The sequence below is a fragment of the Rutilus rutilus genome (genome assembly GCF_951802725.1).
Source record: "Rutilus rutilus genome assembly, chromosome: 16".
NCBI lineage: Eukaryota > Metazoa > Chordata > Actinopteri > Cypriniformes > Leuciscidae > Rutilus > Rutilus rutilus.
This window is the reverse complement of record NC_140224.1, coordinates 5615630-5643183: the sequence shown is the minus strand read 5'-3', so window position 1 is coordinate 5643183 and position 27554 is coordinate 5615630. Positions and strand designations below refer to the sequence as shown.

The 27554-nt window shown below is 36.9% G+C and overlaps 1 protein-coding gene across 1 annotated transcript; it reads right to left on the bottom strand.

Annotated features, from left to right (window-relative positions):
• Positions 1-27210, bottom strand: scn4aa (sodium channel, voltage-gated, type IV, alpha, a). The gene is made up of 25 exons (XM_084434250.1): positions 26916-27210; positions 25473-25600; positions 25283-25363; positions 24803-24931; positions 23787-23878; positions 22497-22751; positions 21588-21651; positions 21262-21403; positions 20987-21181; positions 20678-20836; positions 17978-18122; positions 16651-16889; positions 15554-15727; positions 15016-15372; positions 9058-9423; positions 8606-8732; positions 8341-8495; positions 7529-7702; positions 7303-7425; positions 4715-4987; positions 4286-4339; positions 3150-3291; positions 2949-3046; positions 2525-2795; positions 1-1622 (listed from the first exon to the last, which is right to left on the bottom strand). Exons 1-25 carry the CDS (start codon positions 27165-27167, stop codon positions 322-324), a joined length of 5496 nt encoding a protein of 1831 aa, XP_084290376.1. The 5' UTR covers positions 27168-27210; the 3' UTR covers positions 1-321.
• Positions 27211-27554: the final 344 nt, after the last annotated feature.

Below are 27554 nucleotides of genomic sequence, written 5' to 3'. Positions count from 1 at the left end.
CGAACTTTGTTAATATAACATCATAAAATGTTGAAATGGCTCTAACTGCTCAAATGTAAACGAATACAAGGGCAAAACAACTTGGCTAAGTAATGACATATACTGGGACATTTCTAATTGGGAACAAATAAGATAAAAAATTTAAATAATAAAAAAACAGTACTCCCAATAAATGGCATTCCAATGTCACATCATAGCAGTCCTGTGTAATCCTTTAAGCCGGGCATTTTTGGAGCATCTGTTGTTCAGTGCGTGCAGGTGATACTCGATTTTACACCCGAGGGTTATCTAAGTCCATACTCCAAAGACATTGGCTGCCAGTTATACTATTGTCTCTTTTAATGTTGCATTCTCTGAACTGCACAGGCCATGCATTGTGGGTGCAGATCGGAGGATCATCTCCCTTGTGCACTCCACTGGGATTATGAGTTGTCCCTGCGGTCGAGGGTAGGTCACTGATGCTCCATGCTGCGGGACCGAGGTGGGCTCAGGTGGCGGTCCATTAGATGGCATAGGCCTAGCCTGCAACTCAAGAGCCATGGCAAGTTCTGGGTTGCTACCATACAAGGCATCCATTTTCCTTTCAATTAGCCCTTGGGTTTCAGGAGGTTCTTCATCGCCCTGACTACTAACTTTTCTCTTTGAGCGACGCATAAAGCAGGCATGGCGGATAGCACGTTTGAGGAGATGTCTACGGTATGTTCGTTGAACTGCAATGGCTGCTCGCTCTTCCTCCTTCCTCCTGAGAGTGGTGGTGATTGGCTCAAATGAGGCAGATGTGGGGTTGTTCATTATGAACTTGGCTTCAATGCTCTTCCCCATGGCAGTCATCTCGATGGTGTCGCCAAGAACCTCACGGGTAACTGCCAGAAGAATATCCAGACAGTGGATTTTGTCTCCGCTTACAATGGGCAGATCCATGGTGATTAGTTTGAGGCGGTTGGGTTTGGCAATTCGCAGAGGTTCCTGCAAGGTATCGACAAAGTCAAACAAGCGGTTGTATTCGATGAACTGTGTAGCATCAACGTCAAACTTTTCCCATGTCTCGTCGAACATCGTAAAGTCATCCTCGCAGAGTGGGTCTCCACTCTCCTCTTGAGCAACATTGAAGTTCTCAAGAATGATGGCAATGTACATGTTCACAACCACCAGGAACGACATGATTATGTAACTGCAGAAAAACATGATGCCCATGCCAGGATTTCCGCAGTTACCCCGAACGTCTGTACCAGGGTTCTCTATGTCAGGGTCACAATCTGGAGGGCCGCTGTTCATAATAGGCAGCAGAAGCCCATCCCAGCCTGCCGAAGTTGTGATCTCAAACAGACAGATGATGCTGCCGCCAAATGTTTCAAAGTTGAAGATGTCATCGATGCCTGCCTGCTTTTTCACATAGGCAAAGTTAGACATGCCAAAAATTGAGAAGATGAACATGATGAGGAACAGAAGCAGTCCAATGTTGAAGAGGGCAGGAAGTGACATCATCAAGGCAAACAAAAGAGTCCTAATGCCTTTCGCACCTCTGATGAGACGTAGCACGCGGCCGATCCTGGCAAGTCGGATGACACGGAACAAGGTGGGAGACACAAAGTACTTCTCAATGATGTCCGATAACATCAGACCTTGGGAAAGAAGAAATATGGGTTATTATAAACAATTTACCACAGTTACAGAAGGAAAGTATACACATAGGAGCACTTATAGAACGGTTAGTATTAAAATCAGTATGATCAATGCTTAGATATTCTATATAAAAAAACTTTGCAACAAACTATAATGGCATGATGTTTAATCACTAATCACAAATCTACACTTTTGCAGAACTCCAAAAATACAAATACCTACAGTACACATACATTTAAATGTAAGTTTTAATTGAAACAAACAATAGTGGCAGTAGAACACCAACAAATTTGATTCGTTTTCACACAAATTATGATTACGGAGCAGATTATTGATTAATAGACTTTTCACGTGGTTCCTTGCGTAATACTATGTTAAGACCTCAAAACACTTTCCATAGTGCATGATATGTACACTTATCGATTTTGACACTTGCATCACATAACTAGCTCCATATGTATGGCTTTTCTGACACAGTAAACTTGCCCGGTAGCTCACCTGTTACAAGTCCCATGAAACATGAGATACAATAAAAGAGCTCAAAGACATGTAGGAACAAGCCAAAATGGCTTGGCTAAGTCAGAAAATAAGTATTGGTCCAGTTTGCTTTTGCTCACACTATTGGTTAGGTTTAGGGTACATTTAGTGAAGGTGGTACATTATTTTCAAACTTGATAGATCATTAACCTTTTAGCGCCACTAACTAGACATTTTATTTCAGAAAACATGCAACAGATTCACGTTCATCTATTTTGTATAAAACTGAACGTGGTCTTAGCGCCACTTGGTTGAAATTTCACTTAGAATGTGCTGCGAAATGTGCAAGAAGCAACAATGTTATTTTGCAGGAATGTTGCCACAGGCATGTTTTTCCAACGAGCCTGGGTTGTTCTACACTTACCTGCTACAGAAAGAATGACCACAACAAAATCAAAGACATTCCAGCCAATAGTGAAGAAGTACTGTCTAAGTGCAATCATCTTAAGTATGCATTCCCCTGAGAAGATGATGATGAACACCAAATTGATCAGGTATAGGATATCCTCTTTCTCAGTACTCTGGTCATCTGTCTCTATCATCATGGTCACCATATTGAGGCAGATAAGCACCATGATAAAGATGTCAAAGAACTGTTTTGAGATGAAGTCAAACACCATGCCCTGGATACAATTCTGTTAGAAAAGCAATATAGTAGATTAGTTTTTAAAAACTTTTTAAAGAGATTTAATGCTGATATTAAAATAAAACATTTTGTTGACAGTCAATTAGTTTTAATGGTAAAAAAACAGCAATGGAAGATTGAATGTAAGTAAAATGGTTCATACCGAAGGCCGAGGGATAGGTTTTGCAGGTTTTTTGGAACCCAACTTCTTCATGGCATCGTAGTACTTTTTCTGTTCCTCTGTCATGAAAAGGTCTTCCCCTCCAAAGTGCAGAAGAAACAAATATGAATTATTCTTTCTGGTAAAGAACAATTCAAACGTGCAACACAAATTAATTTGGAGGTTAGTTAAAAAAAGTGATACTTATCTTTGACTTTTGCTGATTAAAGTTGTCAATGATGACACCAATGAAGAGGTTGAGAGTGAAAAAGGAGCCAAAAATGATGAAAATAACAAAATATAGGTACATGTAAAGGTTGATCTCATATGATGGCTGCTCTTCTACCTGACATGGAAAAGAAATAATGAACGCTCCAATAAAAGTGTCATTCTGAAGTCATTATTTACTTGATTATTCTTAACCTTCGCTACAGAACTCAAATCAATGCCACAACCTTGACGTCATGACGTTTGGTAACGAGAACCAACAATGCATAATGTTATTGACGTCCAACCTGTGCCATATGCACCATATTTGATTTGAGATTTGCACTGGCGGAGAAGAATGACTTAAATCTTTTCCCTGACATTGACGGAATTTTCAGTAATTTATGAGACAACACTTCCCGCCGTTGACTGAATTTTCCGGCTTTCCGTGTTTTCACTGTTATACGGTAGGGGGCGCTATGACACATCTTCTGAAAAAGTACAGAATCTCCGGATCAAAACAAAGTCGAAAAAGAAGCAGAAACAAGCGATAGCATATGTAAGCAGATGCATGTGAAAAATAACGCGATCATCATTAAACAGCATATAAATCGAAACTGCCCAACGTTACCGGATGAAATGTTGACCCAGGACTGTCAATCAACACCTTGGGGTGTTGATGGACTAGATCCACTCCATCTAAGTTTTGAGCATCGTCCCGAATCCGATACAAAGCTATTGAATGGCTTTAGAACACTTACACTATAGTGCACAAGTTGTATGGACTACTTTTATGGTTCTTGTATAATGCATTTTCGTCCTTTTTAACAGCATACAGGGTTGGAAAGACATGAGGGCGAGTATAATGGCAACATTTCAACATAAAATTTCATTATTTAGATGAACTATTCGTTTCACTCCAACCAATAAATTTGTCCATGAATTAGACAGCACATTGCACTGTTCGTCTTTACAATCAGTGAGGACAACATAACGGAAAGTTGTGTTGACTATTTTTTGTCAATTCACAAGCTCACGACTCACACTCCATTATATGCATACAGCATTTAGAATTGCTTTGTTGCAGCTGAGCATTGTAAATGTTACAGGCGGAAAGCCTGTCGTTCACATACCTCTCTAGAATCCACTGCAGCATACATGATATCCATCCAGCCTTTGAATGTGGCCTATGTGGAGAGAGTATTTTCTGAATATCAGCATGTCAAGTTAAACGCATTGATTCATTATGGATTTGTACTGAATTACCTCTGTGTCCTCTGATGCAAAAAAAGAAAAGGACATGAAAATATATTCACAGTCTGTAAATATGCTTTAACTGATGCATATATTTTTCTAATGTCACAAAGTTGTGGAAGTTTTTTTTTTTTTCAATGTTACTCTTTTGAGTTCTGAATTTCGGTATTTTTTAAAATAGTATATCAAGTCTTTTTCCCCCTCAAAAGATCAATCAAAATTTGATTCCTCATGATACAGGTATGGCTGTTTATGGCTGCATGTGCACCATATACTGTATAATAGACTGAACTCTGCACTGAACTTACAATTTGCAGTAGAGAGAGGTAGCCAAGACCCACGTTGTCATAGTTGACCTTGACATTAACCCAGCGCGCCTCATTGGTCAGTGCCATGCAGTCACTCCTGTTGTTGACCACATCCATGGGAAAGCGTTCCTCTGTGGTGGTGTTGATGCAGTGGTAGAACTTTCCAGCAAATAGATTGACTCCCATAATGCTGAAGATGAGCCAGAATATCAGACACACCAGGAGCACATTAAAAATGGAGGGAATTGCACCAACCAGTGCGTTCACCACCACCTGTATGGAGTATGAAGACAATCATGATTTAGAGATTTATATAAATATTACTTTAAGAACAACTCCAAAGTTAACATACAAATACTAATTCAATTAGAGGAAATGTTCTGCCCCTTAGGATGATTAAAATAAAAAATGCTTCAAACTCTGTCAAATCGTGCTTCAAATTATTTTTTTAATTACCTTAAATTACTTTAATTACCTTTTCGATTTTTGAATTTTCAACTTCCCCTTTTTGCGTCTCAATCAGCTCCCTAGCTCCCTACATCATGAATCAGTATATCGCGTACATGAATTTGGGCATTGGCAAGGACAGTAGGGACTCTGGCTCACTACACATTGGGACACTGATGGTGACATGGCAACATCCTCTTAGTGCAAAACCACTACTGGTATTTATAAACAACAGCAGAACTGATATTTTTCTGACATTTTATTAGTGCTGTTAATCGGTTAAACAAAATTACTCATTAAATCGCACATCTTTCGCACCTACCATTAAAGTTTTTAATATATTTTTATTTGTAAGAATTTCACAATCAATCTCCAAATTAATATAAAAACAAACAAAGACAAAATATTTTAAATAGTTGATCTAACAGGTAGGAAATATACAGGAATTGAATAGTTACCAAACACTTCCCAGTTTTCACTGCATAAATGATAAATTAAATATAGATTCATTTTTGTTAAAGCTACACAAGTAATTAAGTCAAGATGATTTTCTCTTTTTCTTTTGTTCTTTAATTGTCACATTAATGACAGACAGCAGCAGGTTTATTAGGTTTATTATTTTACTGCCGTACATGACACTGATCTGACACGCATCCCATTTTCATAACTCTTTATGTTCATTTAAGAATTTATTTAACTAACTTAAGACTGTGCTTACAAGGATACTGGACAAAACTGGCTTTTTGGCCTAATTTTGTGTGTTTTTGTCCCTTGAAGTGTGAAAGAGAACTCAATTGTCTGAAGCAGCTTTCTGTGCGCATGAGTTGTGTGTGTGTGTGTGTGTGTCACACAGACAAGAGATTTAATAATGCTTTAATTAAGCTTTAATAAGCAAATAATGCTAGCTAAAGGATGACGGAGTCACGGAGAGCTGGCTGTAGAAAGCGTACGACGAAGGAGATGATTGATGGAATACACAGTCTTTAATTAGCAAACTCAGAGGAACATTCACATTCACGTTCAACACAAACAATAACCGATGAGGACTGAACAGAACGAGGAGTATAAATACACATAGTAAATAAGGACACTAAACAGGAACGGCTGGACAGAGATGAACTAATCAGACACCATAGCAACTAATGAGAACTAATACAGACATGACAGAAACAACTAAACAGAACATAATTGTGACAGATGGAAAGAAATGCTACGTTAATCGTGTTAATTTTGACAGCCCAAATTGTTTTATGTTATTTAAATGACATAATGATAAATACTTTGTTACATATACTTGCAACATTTCAGCCATGAATGAATTATAAATGTTAGCTAGATTATGTTCAGTACCTGTTTAGCGATATATGTTTATGCTAAAATATAATTAAAACGCTGTTTGTTTTTGTCAAAACATCTATTGCATGTCATTACAATATGTACAGTGAGTTTGCTCATGTGATTTATGTTTCGCGCTTAGTTAAAAGAACATTAGTTCACTCTACACTATGCACCTATACTCTGTGTGCTTAAACACTATATATTCATCATATGTGTAGTGTGTGAAATTTATAAGGTTATTTTGTAACTCAACATCGGGGCCTGATGCCCCTCCCCCTCCGCTACGTAATTAAAGTTGCTTCATAAAGTGTCCAACATTCCACACTTTGTATTTTCCGTTAATTTAGTGGATCCTCCGGGAAATTTAAAGTGCACTTTCTTTTAGGAATTTTCAGTGTGAACACACAACTCAAACTATTTATACTTAAAAAACATCATAAAATAGTGCATTAAAACGCAAATTGGGATGCGTAAGTGTATTGTAATATGCGCAAATATTGTAAGCATTGATGCTCCGTGGTTTTCACGGTGCACTGTGGGACTTTTTAGGGAGACAATTTTGAATTTTGCGATTGAGGCCTTAAAATGGCCGACTCCCTAATCAGTGTCCTGACTACTGAACTAGGGAGCTGTCAGGTAAAATGTCATAACCATCCCACCACACTATTAAAAATAATCAACACCACATACAGTATTCTATCAAAATTCTCTTAAAGGATAATCAAGGTCAACTTTAGATCTTATTACTCCAGAATTGAAGAATCACACAGATACACATAAATAAAAAGATAGTCATTCTTTACCCTCATTCCCTCAAATCTCGACAGAGCTCGAAGGGGTCGAAGAGCCCTGAGTGTTCTGAGAGATTTGATTGGTCCCAGCTCAGAATAGCCCATTAGATTGGCTGTTAAACTGACCAGAGACACCTTAAATAAAACAACAGGTGAGCAAATCAGTACACACAAACTTTGGCATCCAACAGGTATTTGCTGATAAGGGTTAAGATGCAAATTTGACAGGTAAACTCACATCCACAATGAGGAAGTCCAGCCAGCACCATGCATTAGTGAAGTAGGTCTTGAAACCATATGCCACCCACTTCAGTAACATCTCCACAATGAAAACGTATGTGAAGACTTTATCAGCATACTCCAGGATGATCTTGATCACTCTGCGGCGCTCAATGTTGATATCCTCAAAAGCCTGACAGAATGAAAACAATGATGCATCAAACAAGCATTAATGGATTTATAAGTTTCCATAAAATGAAGCTAGGAACAAGGTTCATAAAGGGCTTTTTCAAGGACTTTTCAAACTCTACTTTTTTGGTTTCCAAGGACTGCAGTCAGAGATCTCACTTATCAAATAATATCTTTATTATCTTTCAAATTCTAAAAAAGGTAAATAGATTAATAAAAAAATAAAGCAAAATAGTACAAATAAAGTGCAACAACCATTGAAAGGATACTATAGCAAATATATCGCTTTCCTTATTCAAACTGATTTTTTCCCCTCCATGAATATATGATTGACCTGAAGAATGAAAGTTGTACCATATTCTTGGATATTTACATGAGCAATATCATGCTCATAGCCATGCGATTGGCTATATATCAGATGGGCGTTCATTTTGCATGAGAAGATTCATTTATCGATAAAATTAAACACTAATTTCACATCGTCTTTCAATAATTCAAGCACTTTTCGAGGTCCCTTTTCATAAATATGGCTGTTTTCAAGGGCTTTCCAGGACTTAAATTTCAAAAATTTCAAGCACTTTTAGCACCTTGGATTTAAAGGATTTCATTTTGCATTAATAACATAAGCATTGACAGACATACCAGTGCTCCACTGCTGAGGAGGATCATAAAGATGATGAAGGTCTCAAAGTAGTCATGCTCAACGATGGTGAAGCATGTTCTTCGCAGGTTCCACCACTTTTTCCCCCATCCTTCAGTGACGTCTACACTCAAACATGTACATCGCTTAACACAACCTAGGTAAAAAGAGAAAAACATTATGACCTTGAAGAACCTGCAGTCTTGAAGTGGTGCCTTGAACATTAATATTCATTAAAAGTGAGAAAAATGAAGCATGCATGCTCACCCTCTGTGAAACAGGACTCTGGCTCTTCAGGCTCAGGTTCTTCTTCCTCTTCGGGCTCAGGCTCAGGTTCTGGAGGTCGGTAGTCCACTGTGCTACAAACCGAAGAGTCGTCATCATTAAGAGAGGCCTGTACAGCAAAAGACGTAAAGAAATGAGAGAGAGCGAACAACAAAACTGAAGGGAACAGTGTGAGATGTGCTTTTCATTTCTAGCAATACAAATTAAATAAACATCATGAACTTAAATTAAATAAATATATTTGTTGAATAATATTGAATAGCCACTGTAGTCACCTGGACTATTTTAACAATGTCTTTACTAACTTTACTGGGCCGGCAGCTGCAAATACCTAGCTTTTTTTTAAAAGTAATGGCATACCACAGTGTACACTATTCTATATTTTGATGGAAGGAGAGTGAGGTAGAGTTGATTGCTAAGTTCTGACCCCTTACCTTTCTGTCCTCCTCATCAGATGATTCATCGGAGTCCTCTTCAACATCGGACTCGAAACAGGCAATGGGCACAATCAGTGTTGGGGACAAAGAGTTGGTCAAGCCATCTGCCATTTTTCCCTCATCCAGGTGGTTTAAAGCATATTGTTCTATGTCTCCTTCCACTATTTCCTCATTATTGTCAGGAGGTTTCTTTCCTAGAATCTGTCCCACCATACTGGCGACGAATGCTTTGAGCCAATCTATACCCCTGGTGATGCGACCAATGGCGATCTGAAGGTTGTTCATCTCACCATCGTCATCACCTGCAGACAGGTTATCCCCACTGAAGGAGCTTAGCAGCAGGGCCAGGAACAGATTCAGCACCTGAGAAGTACAGGTAAGAATGAGCTTGGCAGGATATTAGATAGATAGAAGACGTTCCTGCAGCTAGCAGTCGAGCGTGGTGCTAACAATACCAAGATCAAGGGGTTCACAGTCACACACATGATAAAATGCATACGATGCAAGTCATTTTGGATAAAAGGTGTTCTACTAAGTACTAAAGATGCTTGCCATGAGGGGGTTGACTAATTTTGAGACCGCAGAAGTTGAATTTGCGGAAACCACTTGAAACATTTGTTGTGTTGAGGTATTTGAATTACTTTTGTTTGATTTCATCATTGCAAACATCTGAAAATCGTTTTGAATTTGCTAATAAACCTGATTTACAATGGGGGTTGAATCATCAACTGTACATCCGAATGCCTGCCATGTTACACGTTAATTGTAATTTAACACAGTTAAGCTAAAAAGTGATCAACTTTAGATTTAAATAAATAAATAAAATTTGCAATTGTCTTGGATTTAGTACAACATATGGAAGTGGCCCAAATCAGAATCGAAAAGATCAGATTCCATGTGGTTTGTGCTGTTCACACACACACAAAAAAATCACATATCACACATATCCGTCACATATATGAGCAAAAAAATCAGATTTGGGCCACATTTACCTGCAGTCTGAATGTTGCCTCAGTAATAAAAGCTAGTTTCACCAATAGTTGGTTTCCAAGTTATACACAGCCAGGTTTATCAGGTTTAGGTAGGCTCTGTTGTAATGAAGTTTCATTAAATATTATCTTGTCTGGAAGCCTGAGGCAGGGATGCTATCTTTAGGATCTAAGCACACTAGATATAGCACATAATTACAGCAGCCATGGCTGTTCTCGTTTACACAGGCTGAGAAATATAAATAAAATAAGAGAGATCAGACGGGTATAAAGGCAGAATGTCATCGGTTCATCTGTGATCAACAAATCTTGGTTCATATGAACATACGAAAGCATCAAAACCAGGCCTAAGAAAACATAATTCCAAGAAAAAAAGTTGTCAGGCTTATTTTATGAGAATTAAGTCATATAATTTTAACCCCATCAGTTTTTTTCTGATGTCACAGTATGGTTTATTTTGTAATATTACCTATTCCACTGATGCAGTACTTTTGACACTTAATTTGTAAGGATATGTGGGTGTATTTAAAGCTCCAAAACAATAATACATCATTACCAATTTATTTTGCTTAGTCAAGTTACTTAATACTATATTAATCATAATAGTGTCATGATACTATATTAATACCGAGCACACATTATTTGGCACTCAGTCACCTAGTGCAAAATGCCCAGACCATTTGACAACATATCAGCCTAATGTATGAAATACGTCAAGCTTCCTGAGAAACACACCAGTAGAAGCAGGTGCTGTGATTTTCACATTGCACATCAGAGTTACATGCCAAATGAGGCCACTGATATTTGGTTTCCCGTGTTACCCTCCTCTAGCAAACTTTTTTCATCCAGCCCACTAAACTTGGAGTGCAGATGCAACTCATGCCAGTTCTCAATGCTCTATGATTTGTTTGCACTCCATCATGTGGAGTATTCTGCCGATTTTGCTTCAGGACCCTCACCCTTACAAAAAAGTTATTCAAATTTAACATTGGAATTTACATTTAGGATTAGGGTATGTCCCTCTGTCTGTTCCCATTGGCATCTAACAATATTTTTGCCAAAATACGGTAAAGTTTGAAGCACATCCTTTGACACCAGCAACAAACCGAACATCCAAAACAATGCTGTGTGCTGGGCTAACCGAACTGTGACGGGCAACATCACGACTATGACAAGAAAAAAAACTGGTGTGCTTGAGCATTCTGTCCTTTTTAGGGTTGCATCTTGTGACATCATGTCCCGTTTTTGGTCTGTTTGCATGTCTTTGGTCCGGGTTACATTCATATTTCATTCGAAACCGCACCAGAGTTCGTTTGGAAGCGGAACGAGACCCATCTTTTCAGCGGACTCATGGTTGGTGCGCACCAGGCAGCGTTCACACTTAATCAAATAAACTGCACTAACAGAGCAATCGCACCAGGGTTCGTTTTAATCGAACCAAACAAGCCGAGTGTGAACACACCCTAAATTCGCAACTAATACTGCCATTTAAAAGTTATGGGTCAGTAAGATTTTTTTTAAAGAAAGTAGTCATTTTATTCAGAAAGAATTCATTAAATTGATCAACAGTGACAGTAAAGATATTCCTAACGAGGCAAAAGATTTCTGTTTCAAATAAATGCGGTTCTTTTGAACTTTCTATTCATCAAATAATTAAAAATATATATATATATATATATTTAGCAGCTCAACGGTTTTAAACTTTGATTATAATAAGAAATGTTTCTTCAGCTTTGCACAACAGTTAATTTTATTGGTAATAATATTTCACAATATTACTGTTTTTACTGTATTTTTTTATCAAGTAAATGCAGCTTTGGTGAGCATAAGAGACTTTACTCATCAGCCCCAAACTTTTGCATGGTTGTATATTGTCAGCTGCTTTTTCTTATTTGCATTTAGCATTGTTTTCCTCTCCTTTCAATGACCTTATCAGAACAGGGAGCTGCGACATGGATCTTCAGCTTCTATCGCTGTGTTTCTTAGCTGTCCATGTTTGTTTCTTGTGCGCCAAGACATTCACTTGAGCTGGGTCTTAGCACACAGCCAAGATCAAAACCGGTGTTTGCTGGCTCCAGTCATACTACGTAAATAGAGGACAGCACCAAACATGTAGCCGAGGCTCACAATGCCTGTTTGTCCAGAAGACAAGTGCAGTAGACGGTAAATACGAGAAGAGTGTGTGTGTGAAATGTATGTTAGCCATGGGTCGTGTTGAGTAATAATAGTTTTGCTAGCTCGCTAAGACAGGCCATTTCCTTTTCTCTCTATGTATAACCTGAGAGGAAGTGTATTCAGTCAGCAGCTCCAATATGGTAATTATGTGCACAGCTGCTAGCAGCTCATCTGCATCTCCTTCTTCTGTAACAACACATGAAGCTAGCAGGCTAGTTTTCACTTAAAAAGCCAAGTCAAGTCAAATTTATTTGTATAGAGCTTTTCACAACATACATTGATTCGAAGCCGCTTTACAATTACCTTTCTACTTCCACCAGAGCAGCGGTGTCTTTAGCCATTTTCAAGAAACCACTAAATACATCTCTTTCGTGAACACTTTGAAACGAACACACTACACTACCTTCACCTTAAAAAAATCCTTGCTGCATGCACTGTGCTAAACTAAGAGAGAATTATCTCAGCACTATTCTTTTGTTGGATAAATTGCTTTGATTGTTTTTTCTCTTTTGTAAGTTATTGTGGATAAAAGTGTCTGTTAAATGTCATGTAAATGTAGAGCTGGGCGATAATATAGGCTAGTTCACATTTTGCGACGACGCAAACAATCAAGCAGATTAGCTATATAGCATGAATCGCTTTATGAGAATGTACATGTATGTATGCAGAAATAGTTTAAAATATACCATACTGTGACGTCAGCATTCAAGCGTAACATTGGGTTTTGTTCATGTGTTCATGTCTTTCATTTTGTAATTAATGCTCAGTCTTGAGCTGTGTTCAGAAACATCCCCTATACTCTCATTCACTGTTTCCTACATTACTCTATTAATATAGTCCACTTGAAGGAGTGAATGAAAATGAGCGAGCGGATTCAGACGCTGGAAGGGCTGCCGTTTTTGCATAGTTTGAGCTTGCTGTAATTCTGTTTAATAATCATTTGAAACTCAGCAAACTGGCAGCTCCATTAGTAATGAGAAGATTTATCTTAAACTCTGGTTAGGGCTGGATCTAACTCCACTTTTAGACATACTTGCAAACTTCCTTAAGCACTTCCCTTTGGGGGAATCCCTGCCAACATTTTGAAGTTTATTTTGAACATCCCCTCAACCCCTCGATTTTAACCAAAGGAGCGAGTCAACTCAATATGTACACTATACAGGCAGATTCATAGACAATAACGCAACACGATTTTGATGCCACAGCAGATTGCGTTTAATTTTCTCCACCCCACACAACTCTAATGTATGATATTGGAGTTATTTTGATAACAGCATAATTCTTCTAGCTACCTTAAGCTTTACACAGTTTTAGTTTATTGTATTGTTATCATTTTCGTTTGTGTAATTTTTTATACTGTCTCCAACAGCCCAAGCACACACACAGGCCTACAGAATGGTGCGTAAAAGGAAAAAAAGGGGGGGGGGGGGGGGAACTGTAAATCAGCTCCATTGCGGATTCCAAGTGATCAAGGGCTTAAGGGCGTTCCATTTAAACACATTGCAAGGGTTCCGCCAGTAGTGCGCACTCATGCGACGTTAGCGAGGGAAGGGCATACAAATTTCGACTTAAATGCAGACATGGAAACTAGCATGTATAAACCTTAATTAAACACTTTATTAATCAATTAAAAAGGAATTTATACCTGTAATATATATTGTTGTACCCACATTGGAGCGGCGTTTGCAAAATGGATGGATGATTCAGCTGTGGTGCATTATGGGATTGAGAGAGTGCACTCGATAACGTTCACTATAGTTTCGGACAGCACTACAAATGGCTGTCCCCTCAAATAGTGCCCTGTTTAAGGGTATAGGGGACACAGCCTTAGGCTTAGTGGTTTCTTATTCAGTATTTTTGTCTGGTTTACTGCTACAATATCTAAACATTCTTAAATCAAGATACATTTTCTTTGAGATGCCAAATGTATCACAATAAAGTGAGTTTATGCTTAAATCAAGAAAAAAAAATATATGTCCGTAGGGTAAGAAAATAAACTTAATTCAATGGGAAAACAAGATTATGTTTCCTATTCCATTGACAGACATTTTATTTTCTTGTTTTAAGCATAAACTCACTTCATTTTAATACATTTGTCAGAAAACAAGACTTAATATCTTATGGCATATTCCTTCTCAAGTAAATATTTTGGTATTTGTACTGGAAACCAAGATAAAAATACTAGGTAAGAAAATACTTTTTTGCTAGGAAAGAAAATCTTTATAATAACCTTGATTAAACATTATTATTAAACTTGATTAAACAAAATCTGATTTCAGCATTTATTTCTCATTTAAGAGACATTTAAAGAATTTTTCCCATTGAGATTCAGCAAATGGTTGTACACTACAGGCTGCCCTACATATGAAAGTTGAAATGTTATGACTTATTAACACCTGGTTACACAGAGGAATCAGATGCTAACTGCTGTGCCACCTGAATGTCAACAACAGCCGGCCCTGCCATCAGCTGTGCTGAAAATCCTTTGGGTTTGGCTTGGTTGCTATGCTAAAGCTTCAGATCAGGACAGCTTCAGGCTAACAGTTATAAAGATTAACAGCTTAGCAGTGGCAGTAGATGTAATAATAATAATAATAATAATGATGTTCCCTCTCAGTGCAAAGGAAAATAGTAGCATATCAGAGCAGTGCTGTACTGAAAGCTTTCTTGCACATGCAATGTCAGAGATACGCTGCTGTCTTTTTACACAACACTTCTAAATGATGATTCGCCCAAAATTTTCTGCCAGAATTGATTCTTATCATGTTTGTACAATCTCCGCTTCACTTACCACTAGGTTTCCAATGACCATGACCATCATGAAGACTATCAAACACATGTTTGCTCCCGCCACCTCCATGCAGTCCCACATGGTCTCGATCCACTCTCCACACAAGATCCGGAAGACGATGAGAAAAGAGTGGAAGAAGTCGTTCATGTGCCACCTGGGAAGCTCGCAGTCCTGAGAAATCTTACAAACACAGTCCTTGTAACTCTTGCCAAAGAGCTGCATGCCCACCACGGCGAAGATGAAGACGATGATGGCCAGGACTAGCGTTAGGTTCCCCAGGGCACCTACTGAGTTGCCGATGATCTTGATCAGCATGCTAAGGGTGGGCCAAGATTTAGCGAGTTTGAAGACACGTAGCTACTTCCAGCATATCCGTCAGAGATGGGCACAAACATATACATAGAGACACAATTACATACAAAGTTAAACCACACACCATTTTTATGAGTATTTCATGAATTTTAACAGGTTAAAGAGAATTCAATCACACAAACCATAAAACAATGAAACAGATCGAGGGGTTGAGATTCAGACTTACCAAACGGAAGGACCTGAGAACGGACAATCCCTGAACATTGGCCAGTCCCAACTCTACCAGACTGAGTGTGACAATGATGCTGTCAAAAATGTTCCAGCCCACCTGGAAGTAGTAGTAGGGGTCCAAAGCAATAAGCTTGAACACCATTTCAGCCGTGAAGATTCCTGTAAATACCTTGAAGAATAAGGTTTAATCTTCTGTGAGATAAGAATGGTTTCAATTTCAAGGTACACTATGTAGCTCTTGGTGCTCTAGCGGTTAATAAACAAAACTACATGTATATGACGAGTCACGCAGGTACTACAGTTGTTGTCCCACTCGGTCTAAAATAGTCTGAATATAAACACTTATTATAGGCGTACAGTCATTCAGGATAAGACAGGAAGATGGATTCAAGATGGACTCGCTCATTATATACATACATTTTGAACAAAAAAAGTTACATAGTGTACCTTTAAAGGGATACTCCACCCAAAAATGTAAAAGTTATCTTATCATTTAATCAACCTCATGCCACGAAATGATAGGTGTGTGAAAACAGTACTATTTTAAACTTTTTAACCAATAAACAATCGCTTCAGGCAAACTGTCAACAATGGGATGACACGAGGGGGAGTAAATGATGAGAGAATTTTCATTTTGGGGCAGAGTTTCACTTGACCAAAATGAATGACCTGATAATCATGCTTTGCTGTTATTAACAATTGCTTTGTCCTGATGCTAATGCCTACACTTAAATGACTTTCCTAAAATAGGAAAGCTTTTGTCTGCAAAGATCTCTGATTTCTCAGGCAAGCCCAGAAAGGGACGATACACACATTCAACCTATTACCGTTTCTGTTCACAGTGATTCTGATCTTCTGATCTTATTGATTTAAGGTTCCATGCTAGTTCAAGCTGCAAAAAAAATGCTGGTCAACCAGCATGGCCCTGGTTAAGCTAGCTAAGATGACTGGTAGGGACATCAGCATAGGGACCAGCATCCAAAACACAACTATGCATTATGATATATGCTCTATCTGACATCTGAGTATTCTCAAGATTAATATTTCTACAGAGTTTTGACAGTAATCCAGAAGTATTGATGTAACACTAACCAAGTTGCCCACTGAGAGAACATGTTCGAAATCCGGACTCATGGGGTAGTGCTCCATGGCCATGAAAAGAGTGTTGAGCACAATGCAGATGGTGATACCTAGATCGACAAATGGGTCCATCACTACAAAATGAACCCAGTTCTTAAAGATGATCCAGGGAGCCCAGCAGTCCCATTTAAGGAAAATATCAGCGAATTTATACCAGCCTGGGGGACAAGCCCTCTGAGCATCTTCCAAATCTGGGGAGACAAAGAAATAGAGAAAGAGATATTGAAAACGTTTTTTCCATTACAGTGAGCGGTAATAGCATTAAGAGCAACGAATGAACACCAGAAGAGTGACAGCAACAAGCTCTGCCAGTCTAAAGTCAGTCCATGGCTCTGAAATAGCCCAAAGATTAGCACCACTCTGATTAAGTTAACAGGTATTTTCTCTACACATAATGTGACCTTTGCTTGGTTTGCTTTGCTCCAGACAATACTAAAACAGTTCTGTCACACCATGGCACACTAATCTAGAAAACTGCACTTTATATTAAAATTCAAGAACATAGGGCCTCATTTATAAAAAGTTGTATGGATTTTAGCATACACACAATCGAAATTCAAATCTGAGCATACGCTAAAATCCACACCAATGTGTCACGTCAGTGTCTAAGCAGAGTACTGCAGGTATCTGGAAGCAATTCTTGCCGCTCGTCGTTCTCAAGTAAAGGATTTGGACGTTGACTGGTGATCTTATATGTTAATGACATTAATTAGGTGCCGTTTACAAGCCGGAGATCTGAAACCATTCAGCGGCGCACAATTTCAAAGTAATTTACGATTCACATCTTTAAGAGAGGCGTAACGCGTGTTTTTGTGAGTTCGTTCGTACGTACGCACATTGGAGAAATATTCGTAAAATCAAAAGTAGGACAGTTTCTATGCAACATTTTCTAAATGAAGCCCATAGAAAACGCCTGTGTGTATTTAGCATGTCTTCGACGTTTTAACCAGATCATTACGGAATGTCTTGCAAACCATTCCTTTCCAAAACAAAACAAAAATGTATTTCATGGTTATAAATGTATTAATTTGTTGAGCCTGTGCAGTGATGGTAATATTAATAACTTTAAAGCACAATTTTGTTTCCTTTTGTATAACAAACCATTTTGGTACTGTGTTGGGACACCACTTGATGTTCAACATAAAGCCCTGACATTCTGGGACATCTGGAGAAGCACAATAAATGGAAAAACTCTAGACATGCTCCTCAGTGACAATAGCTACTTAATCCTTTTAATTTGCAGTTAATAAACTCTCAAGGAGTTTCCTCAAGCTAGTACCCTCCATCGTGGCCGTGAGCACACTGATGGCACTAGCTGTTCTCTTGGAGAGTTTCGGCTGGTCCAGGAACTGCATGCTGTGCTTGGAGCTCATGGACCTGTCATCCTCTTCAGGAGGATCTCTTGTGAATTTCTCTTGTGATAACTGGAGGATAAATGAAACAGTACGCATGTCAAAACGGATGTCAAATAAAAGCTTTTTCAACAATCTAGATTCTAATTTTCTAATTTACAATTTCTAAATGATTCGAAAACAGACTTCTATTTACCATTCAGTTATTGCTGTACAAAGAGCATGATGGCATGCATCAAAACGTCATTAAGATCATATGAACCATACAGTATGATGAAACTTTTGACTGGTTGTGTATAAATAGTACAGTAATCAGGGGTGTAAAAAGTACAGAGTAATTGTACTTACGTTAAAGTACATACAGTACCAGTCAAAAGTTTAGAAACACTACTATTTTTAATGCTTTTGCAAGAAGTCTCTTATGCTCATCAAGCCTGCAGTTAAAAAAAAAAAAAAAAAAAAAAAAAAAACAGTAATATTATGAAATATTATTACAATTTAAAATAATGGTTCTCTTTTTTAATATACTTTAAAATGTAATTTATTTTTTGTGATGCAAAGCTGAATTTTCATCAGCAAGTACTCCAGTCTTTGGTGTCTTATGATCCTTCAGAAATCATTCTAATATGATAATTTGATACTCAGTTATTATCAATGATGGAAACAGTTGTGCTGTTTAATATATTTTTTTGGAATACTTTTTTCAGGATTCATTGATGAGTAAAACGTTAACAGCATTTATTCATAAAAACAGCATTTATTCAAAATAAAAACATTTCTAACAATATAAATCGTTACCATCACCTTTTATCAATTTAACACATTCTTGTTGAATTAAAGTACTAATTTCTTAAAAAAAAAAAAATAGTTATTGTTCCCAAACTTTTGAACGGTAGTGTATATTGTTACAAAAGATTTCTATTCTAAATAAATACAGTTCTTTTTAACTTTTTATTCATCAAATAATCCTGAAAAAAGTATCTCAGGTTATAAAAAAATATTAAGCAGCACAACTGTTTCCAACATTGATCATAAATCAGCATATTAGAATGATTTCTGAAGGATCATAAGACACCAAAGACTGGAGTACTTGCTGATGAAAATTCAGCTTTGCATCACAAAAATAAATTACATTTTAAAGTATATTAAAAAAGAGAACCATTATTTTAAATTGTAATAATATTTCATAATATTACTGTTTATTTTTTTATTTTATTTTTTTTACTGCAGGCTTGATGAGCATAAGAGACTTCTTTCAAAAGCATTAAAAATAGTAATGTTTCCAAACTTTTGACTGGTACTGTATACTGTCAAAAAATGTATTGTATCTACCAAAAAATACTTGAGTAATGGTAAAATAGTATCTACGTTTAATTGTACTTAATTTTTTAAAAGCTGAAAAATGAAACTTTGGAAAACAGAGATTTTACCATATTAGTATTTTTTATGCAAAAATTACTATTTTCAATTAAATCACTATTTTCTCTGTGTTCTGACTACGTAAAACTCTACAACACAGCAGATGTTAAAGTAAACCAATATCCTGTAACCTATTAGCTGAATATTTTGATCAAACATTTTCAGTAGATGATTATACAGTGGTTTGACATTTGAATATAGTGATTTTTAGACTAATAATCAAAACTAATCATGAACCGTGTTCACACTTTCATGTTCATGACTCAAGTTCATCCTTCTACAGCCATGGTTATTACAAAAACACATTGCTACACACCCAAAAATTGACGTTCTGTCATCATTTACTCAACCTCGTTTTTTTAATAATTGAGAAACATTTTAAGTGAAATGACACATGTACTTTGCAAAGCTGCACGATTCTGGTAAAATTGAGAACCATGTTTCTTTTTTGTGTGTGTGTCATACAGAGACAAACGTATAACAAAATAACGTCATTTACTAGAGGTTTTGACAAAATGTTAATTGCTGCAGTCTTTTTAAAATGTTTAATTAATCTGAATTATTTAAAAAACTCGGTTTAAATGAATGATTTAATGACTCACTCATAAATACTTTAGTTGTTTCATTACTGGATGAATCAGAGTTTTTGAACGAATCTTTTTTGAATGAATGATTCAATGACATACATTTTTTAACAGTCAATTGTTGCCACCTGGTGGTATAATTGTTATTTGAAGTGCCAAGTGCACCTTTCAAAAGGTAATTTGCTCTATTTTGATCACTTCTGTAGACATCTGAACTATAAACTTTTATCTCAGGACTTCTGTGATAAGAATATTGGTAACAAAGAAATAACAATACTGTGTGGTTGAAAAGTTCAAATGTTCCGGTGTGATTTTTCCAAAGGTTTAATAGACACCTTACTTTTACACCTTACTTTTGACACATTTTAATAGAATCATTGTCATTTAGAAATGAGATGGCATGGGTGAGATTGTGATCTGTTAATGATTAATCGTGCAGCTCAAGTACTTCGTACTTTTAAGTCTACCTGAAATTGTAATAGAGTAAAAAGTATTATTTTTACAATGTAAATTTAACTGAGTAAAAGTACTTGGTTTTAACAGAACTCAAGTATTACAGATTCCCCAAAATAATAATACTAAACATATTGTTAAAATACTCCTGATCTGAAAGTTTTACATCACCTCTCTGTCAGAGGAGACTCTGTTGATGATGAGGCGAGGCACAATCCGGCCATTACAGTCCTTTATGGCATCATCACCATCAAGACTGTGCAGGGAACCTGTCCTGTTTGACCCTCGACTTTGAGTTGTCTGGCTGGCCAGAGATGCTTTACTGCCTACCTGTATTTGTGATATAAATAAACAAACCACTTTATAACAACATATCAGTGTGACGTGTTTTGATATGCATTACACATTATCAACTGAATCTGTTCATTTTTAAATAATGTAACCATATTTTAATGTTAAATCATATGGTAGTCACCTGACCTCTTGGTTCCTGAGCTGCTCTAGCAATCTTTGAAACTTCTCTTCTTTCTCAATGGCCTCAGCCAAGGTGGCCGCATTCTGCTCATCATATGCCATCGCAACCACAGCCAAGATCAGATTGATGAGGTAGAAAGAGCCCAGGAAGATGACCACCACAAAGAAGATCATGTAGGTCTTCCCAGCAGCACGAAGGGTCTAAACAAGATGGAATTTAATTTGCTTATGCTATTCCAACAGATGAACACACATAAAAACAACTACTGTAGTTAACAGACCAACTGGAAGAGATTCTCCCAATAGTCCTGCGTCATGACTCTGAAGAGGGCGAGAAAGGCCCAGCCAAAGTTGTCATAGCTGGTGTAGCCATAATTTGGGTTTCGCCCAGCCTTCATACAAGTGTATCCTTCTGGGCACCTCCTATAAAAACACCAGACAACAAATGTCATTCATCTTTATCTTTTCATTCATAAATCTGTATTGCCTTTATGTGGCATTACAATTTGCTATCAGAAATTAATGAAAGCACTTGATATAATAGACAGCCTATATTAAATTACAAGCATTTTTAATTACAGCTAAATAGGAATGAAAGCAAACTTACCCAGCATCAGAGCTGTTACCACATATTAAAGCATCTAAACTTTCTTCCAGAAAGTATTGGTTTTCTGAAAAGTAAAACAAGTACACCAATTTTATAGTAGACAAATGGTATGCTCAAGTCATGTCGAAAAGATCGTATTTACGAGTTGAATGCACATGAACACCACCAAAAAGTCGGGATTTTATTTAGGCCTCAGAGTGCTTGACTGGTGTGATGTTATTTCCATGAAGAGGTGCATACATTTTTGGTGAAGATCTTGTATTGACAATGCAAGAGTCCAGCACTCTGTAAAGTCTCCTTCAGCACAACCCAAAGACTTTCAATGAGTTTAAGATCTAGACTGGAAGTGCCAATTCATGTGTCAAAATGATTCGTCATGCTCCCTCCTAACCATTCTTTCACAATTTGAGACTGATGGATCTTGACAGTAATCCTGAAAGTAAAGTTTAAAAACCTTGCTGTATTTTAGTGTAGTTAATTAAGAGAAGGTACACCACCACCTTGCTCTGACGAAAGTATATCTTGAACGCACCTGACGTCGTAAACACGACTTCCCAACTCGTAAATACAAACTTGCCAGAAGGACTTGAACACACTAAAAAGCTTATAGCAGACAATACATTTACATTTTCATTGTAGGATTTAAAAAAAAAAACAGTGACTTGCAAAAATAATCATTATATTTAACTAATATTTCACACATTTTGTCACAAAACACAGCTCAAATTCCATTTGTAAAAAATTGATGCCAAAACCATTCTAATACTTTTCACATTTACAAAATTATTATTATCATTATTATTGTCCTGGAATTACAAGTACTGCTATGTACTGCTATGTAGTACTAACTATGTGATGACATAGTTGAGTTAAAATTGGAAATATTTAATAACCTTGACCTGCATTCACCTTCATTGTCTATGTATGCTTTGAAATCGAAAGTATCTGTGACGTTGAGGGTGGTGTCATTGACCATGGTGGAGTTGTCGACATCAAAGATGGTGCTGTTGGGAATGGGCCAACGGATGCACTTATGACGTAGATTTCCCATGAACAGCTGCAGGCCAATGAGGGCAAATACAGCCAGTGCAAAGACGGTCAAAATCATTACGTCTACCATCTTCTTGACTGACTGAATCAAAGCCCCGACAATGGTTTTCAAACCTGAGCGGAAAGTACAAGGAGAGATTGAAACAAATTAACAATTCTTTTTTGGTGTATGCATTTTTCAGACATAGGGTGGAAAAAAACAATGCAAACGTGTTATCACAAAATCAAAACTGTAAATAAATGTAGTTGCATCCAAAGACATTAAAGGGATACTCCACTTTTTTTGGAAATAGGCTTTTACAACTCCCCCAGAGTTAAACAGTTGAGTTTTACTGTTTTCGAATCCATTCAGTCGATCTCCGGGTCTGGCGGTACCACTTTTAGCATAGCTTAGCATAGATCATTGAATCGGACAAGACCATTAGCATCTCTCTCAAAAAAATGACCAAAGAGTTTCGATATTTTTCCTATTTAAAACTTGACTCTTCTGTAGTTACATCGTGTACTAAGACCGACGGAAAATGAAAAGTTGCGATTTTCTAGGCTGATGTGGCTAGGAACTATACGTAATGATATGACGCAGCGCCTGAAAATAGGTCTAATAGGTTAGACAAACTTAGTCCCGGTCACGATGGAAGTTACAGAGCTGGGGACTATTTTCAGGCGCTGCGTCATATCATTACGCCTGCTGTACCCATGGTACGGCAGCAAAGTTTCTTGATTATTACGCAGGAATGAGAGTATAGCTCCTAGCCATATCAGCCTAGAAAATCGCAACTTTTCATTTTCCGTCGGTCTTAGTACACGATGTAACTACAGAAGAGTCAAGTTTTAAATAGGAAAAATATCGAAACTGTTTGGTCATTTTTTTGAGAGAGATGCTAATGGTCTTGTCCGATTCAATGATCTATGCTAAGCTATGCTAAAAGTGGTACCGCCAGACCCGGAGATCGGCTGAATGGATTCAAAAACGGTAAAACTCAACTGTTTAACTCTGGGGGAGTTGTAAAATGAGCCTATTTCCAAAAAAAGTGGAGTATCCCTTTAAAGAAAATACCATTGAAAACATTTGCGCTTGTGTGGTTTCGTGCTTTTCCATTTGTGTGTGCCTTTTAAAGAACTGTAGCATTACATACAATTATTACATACCAGGGATAACTGTGATTGTTTTGAGAGCTCGAAGAACACGAAACGTCCTCAGTGCTGACACATTACCAAGGTCTACAAACTCTGTGACGTACCTAGAAACAATCAAACCACAAATCAGTGTCAAATAGGCACAACAGACAACACCAGCTACAATATGATTGAAATAAAGAAAACATGACCCACTTTTAATATTGAAATTTATTTATATGGTGCTTTTGCATCCTTTTGCAGTCCAAGAATGTTTTTTTAGTAACACTTTATTTTAGGTGATGCATTTACAGTGAATTTACATGAACTTACTATAGTAATAACAGTAAATTATGCATAATTACAAGTAACTAACCCTAAACCAAACCCTAACCGTAACTTTTTTAGTAAGTACATCTAGTTAATTAATATTATTCAGTACTTATTTGTTTTTTTTGTTTTGTTTTACATAGAAAAAAGCAATCAACAGGCTTCAGCATCTCATATTTTGGTTAAACATTATTTTACAGAATGTATACTTACAGTGTGGTTACCAAAGAAAGCACTGGTAATATAAGGTGACTACATGGGTTAAGGTTAGGTTTAAGGTTAGGTTTACTGATAGGTTCAGGGTTACTACCTAGTTATAACCCAGTTATTGTAATTGCTATAATAAGTACATAGTATGTACATGTGAAACAGGACTGTAAAACGAAGTGCCACCCATATTTTGTATTTCACAGTATAAAGAAATATTAGTATAAAGAAAGTTGTACTGATTCAAAAGAGATTATTCCTCTAATCATTTCTTTGTGTTAGCTGTTCCTGGCAGTGGAAAGTGATTGGTTTTTATATGTTTTATATTTAGAACTGTCAACCAATGTGGCCAAGTGGAAGCATTAGCTGACAGTCACTGAGAAGGTGTCTGAAAGATTCATTGCAAAACATTAGATCAAAGAAACGTTCTTAATATTAGTTGTGCGTGCGTGCGTGTATGTGTGTGTATTTCAATCACAGGCCTATATATGTGTGTGTATTGAAATACTCACGCCATGCTAATCACCATGAAATCAAGCCAGTTCCATGGATCACGAAGGAATGTGAAAGGTCCCACGCAGAAGCCTCGTGACAAAACTTTGATTGTTGCTTCAAAGGTATAGATACCAGTAAAAACATACCTACAATAACAAATAAAGAAACAGAAATAAATATGTTTCTTGTGAATGAATTAATTATCATAAGAAGGTGCTTCAGAGTCACAATTACATAGTACTAGTATTAATACTGAATTAAATCAACTTTTTGTACACAAGTATACAACATTTTTGGGATACAAATATAAAAATATATATATAAATAAATAAACCCAGCAAGAAATGTGTTATTTCATATAGATATTTTAAAGTTGTTTTATTTACTGTCTAATCTTTTCATCTTTCAGAATGATTTGAGAATTCTGCTAGTACTCGAGAAATTCAACAAAGTCATTGCCACTAAAAATGTGTGTGTTCACACAAGGCAACTCTTACTCGACTGTTTTACTCCAGGCTGGAGGGTTACTCATTGTCATGAACACGCAGTTGGACAGGATGGTGATCATGATGAACAAACTAAAATATTTGAAGCACAGTCAAGGTAAATATGACAAACAACTCATTACTGTATCAATCATGATAACCACTACAAAAAAATATGATTGTTATCAAAATTATGGCTTGAGAAGGATATGAATGTATAAGAATTTTGATGGCTCCTCTTCTGACAGGACTAAAAGGACTGATACAAAACAATGCTGGTTCAGCTGCAAACCTGTAGATTGTGTTTCCCTTGCTTATGACAATAAACGTCTGCAAATGAGAAAGAGGTTAACACAAAGGCAAGTTGAAAAACATCTATAGACACTAGGGGTGGGTAGTATATACCGGTAGACATGATTAACCGGTAGGAATTTGTCAACCGGCAGAGATTTTGATCTATTATCTCTGAGCACATTTACACTAATTACCAAAAATATGTTTATTGAAATAACCCTATTTACCGGTTTACATGCAAATCAATAACCTGGCAATGCAAGTGCATCGCGTTTACAAGACTGTATTAAAAACGTTCCAGATGGTGACTTCAAAATGTGAGTTGTGATGCTAAATAATGCATGAAAAAAACACTGAGTGCTTTTTGCAGACTAATTGGGCTTGATCTGGTAAATACACATACTTATGTGTCAACGTGACCATGTCTTTGCAGGTAAACAGTCATTTATGTCTTAAGTGAACATAAACAGTTGAGAAAGAAAACGCATGAGTATATGACATACGCATGAGACAGCTTGAATGTTTCTGCTGTCTTTATTAATGTTAATCAAACAACAAAAAAGAGAAAATCTCTGCTCTTCAAAGAATCACTTTTGTAACTTTAATAAGAATAAATGTATATTTAATTTACACAGTAAATTGTGTTTTTTATACATTTGATTACTTTATTCAATTTATGTAGTATTTCTAGTGCTTCAAATTTTCCAGGTAGGTCTATTTCATTTGTCTTTGTTCTATTGTAGTTTGTATTCCTCTATGCTAGTTATTAGATTATTTGTTCTTTCTTTATCACTGTTTATGTAACAGTTCCTTGTGTTTGAATTTTGTTTTCTGTTTCCAGCGTCGCCCGGCCTGGGTTATTTTGTTAATTTGTCACCATGGTTTTTAATTTGATTATTGATTGTTTTCAGCTGTTGCCTAATTTGTTCTCTTTTCTTTTCTAACAGTATATATCTGCCTGTGTTTCAGTCTTGTTGGTTCTCGTTTATGCTATCGCTGAGTTTGGTTTCGTGAGTTTTCCGTTATTAAAGCCTTTTCAGCATTAATCGTCTTCATCGTGCTCTTTCACAGGAGCACAGGTTTTTGGGTTTCACAGGGTTTTCACAGGTTTTTTTCTTAGGCTAGTATTCGTTTTTTGTGATATTGAAAATGGTGACAAGAATTATGAAATTTCAATGGTATCAAATTTTTTTATATCATAAAAACCTTATTTAAAGCAAAAAGACCTGTATTGTGATATATATCGTCATATACTCATACCTTGATATACGATTTTGGTCATATCACCCACCCCAGACGAACACAGGTTTAGGTTTAAAATCTATTTAACATTTATGGGTGTGAGACTGACTTTCTGTGCTTTATAGAAGGGGTCAAGATCCTCCAGAGGCGTGTTGAGGAGATCCTTTGGTGGTTCACCATAGATCATGGGCAGACACTTTCCTGCCTCCAGATCATTGCTCGGTGCCAGTAGTTCCTCCTCAACCCTGTCTCCTTCCTCCCTGGTGCTCCTCTCCTGGATGAGCCTGTCGATCTCCGCCAGCGACTCTGGGGTGAATTTGCGCAACGTGTATGAGCCTGTGCGAGGGACCAGGCTTGCCATCTTGGCATCGCGAAGAGATACCACCTCAACGGGGAATCTCTACACCAAGCTCCTGAAAGAGAGAGAGGAAAAATACATTTTAATTATGATGAATGTTACCATGGACTTCGTATATGGAAGTTATATTATGAGTAAGTGCATTTTGAGGAAAATTTTAATTAAAATAAACAACTGGCTCCATTTCAAAACTGGCTTGCATTTGTCTGCTGCGGATGTATAGCAAGAGATAAAAAAAAAAATGCAAAAGCAATTAATTCAGAGTTAAATATCTATAAGAAGTGCAGTCAAGTCACATTTATTTAGCCTAAAAAGCACTTTATACAATACGGATTGTTTCAAAGCACCTTCACATTATTAAAACAAGAAAATAACAGTGTTAATGTTAAA

Coding starts and splice junctions, on each gene's coding strand:
- scn4aa (XM_084434250.1), bottom strand. CDS start 27,167: ATGGCAAGCCTGGTCCCTCGCACAGGCTCATACACGTTGCGCAAATTC. Junction 4,340..4,714: donor ACCTCTCTCTACTGCAAATT/GTAAGTTCAGTG, acceptor CTCTCCACATAG/GCCACATTCAAAGGCTGGAT. Junction 1,623..2,524: donor GGTCATTCTTTCTGTAGCAG/GTAAGTGTAGAA, acceptor TTCTTTCCCAAG/GTCTGATGTTATCGGACATC.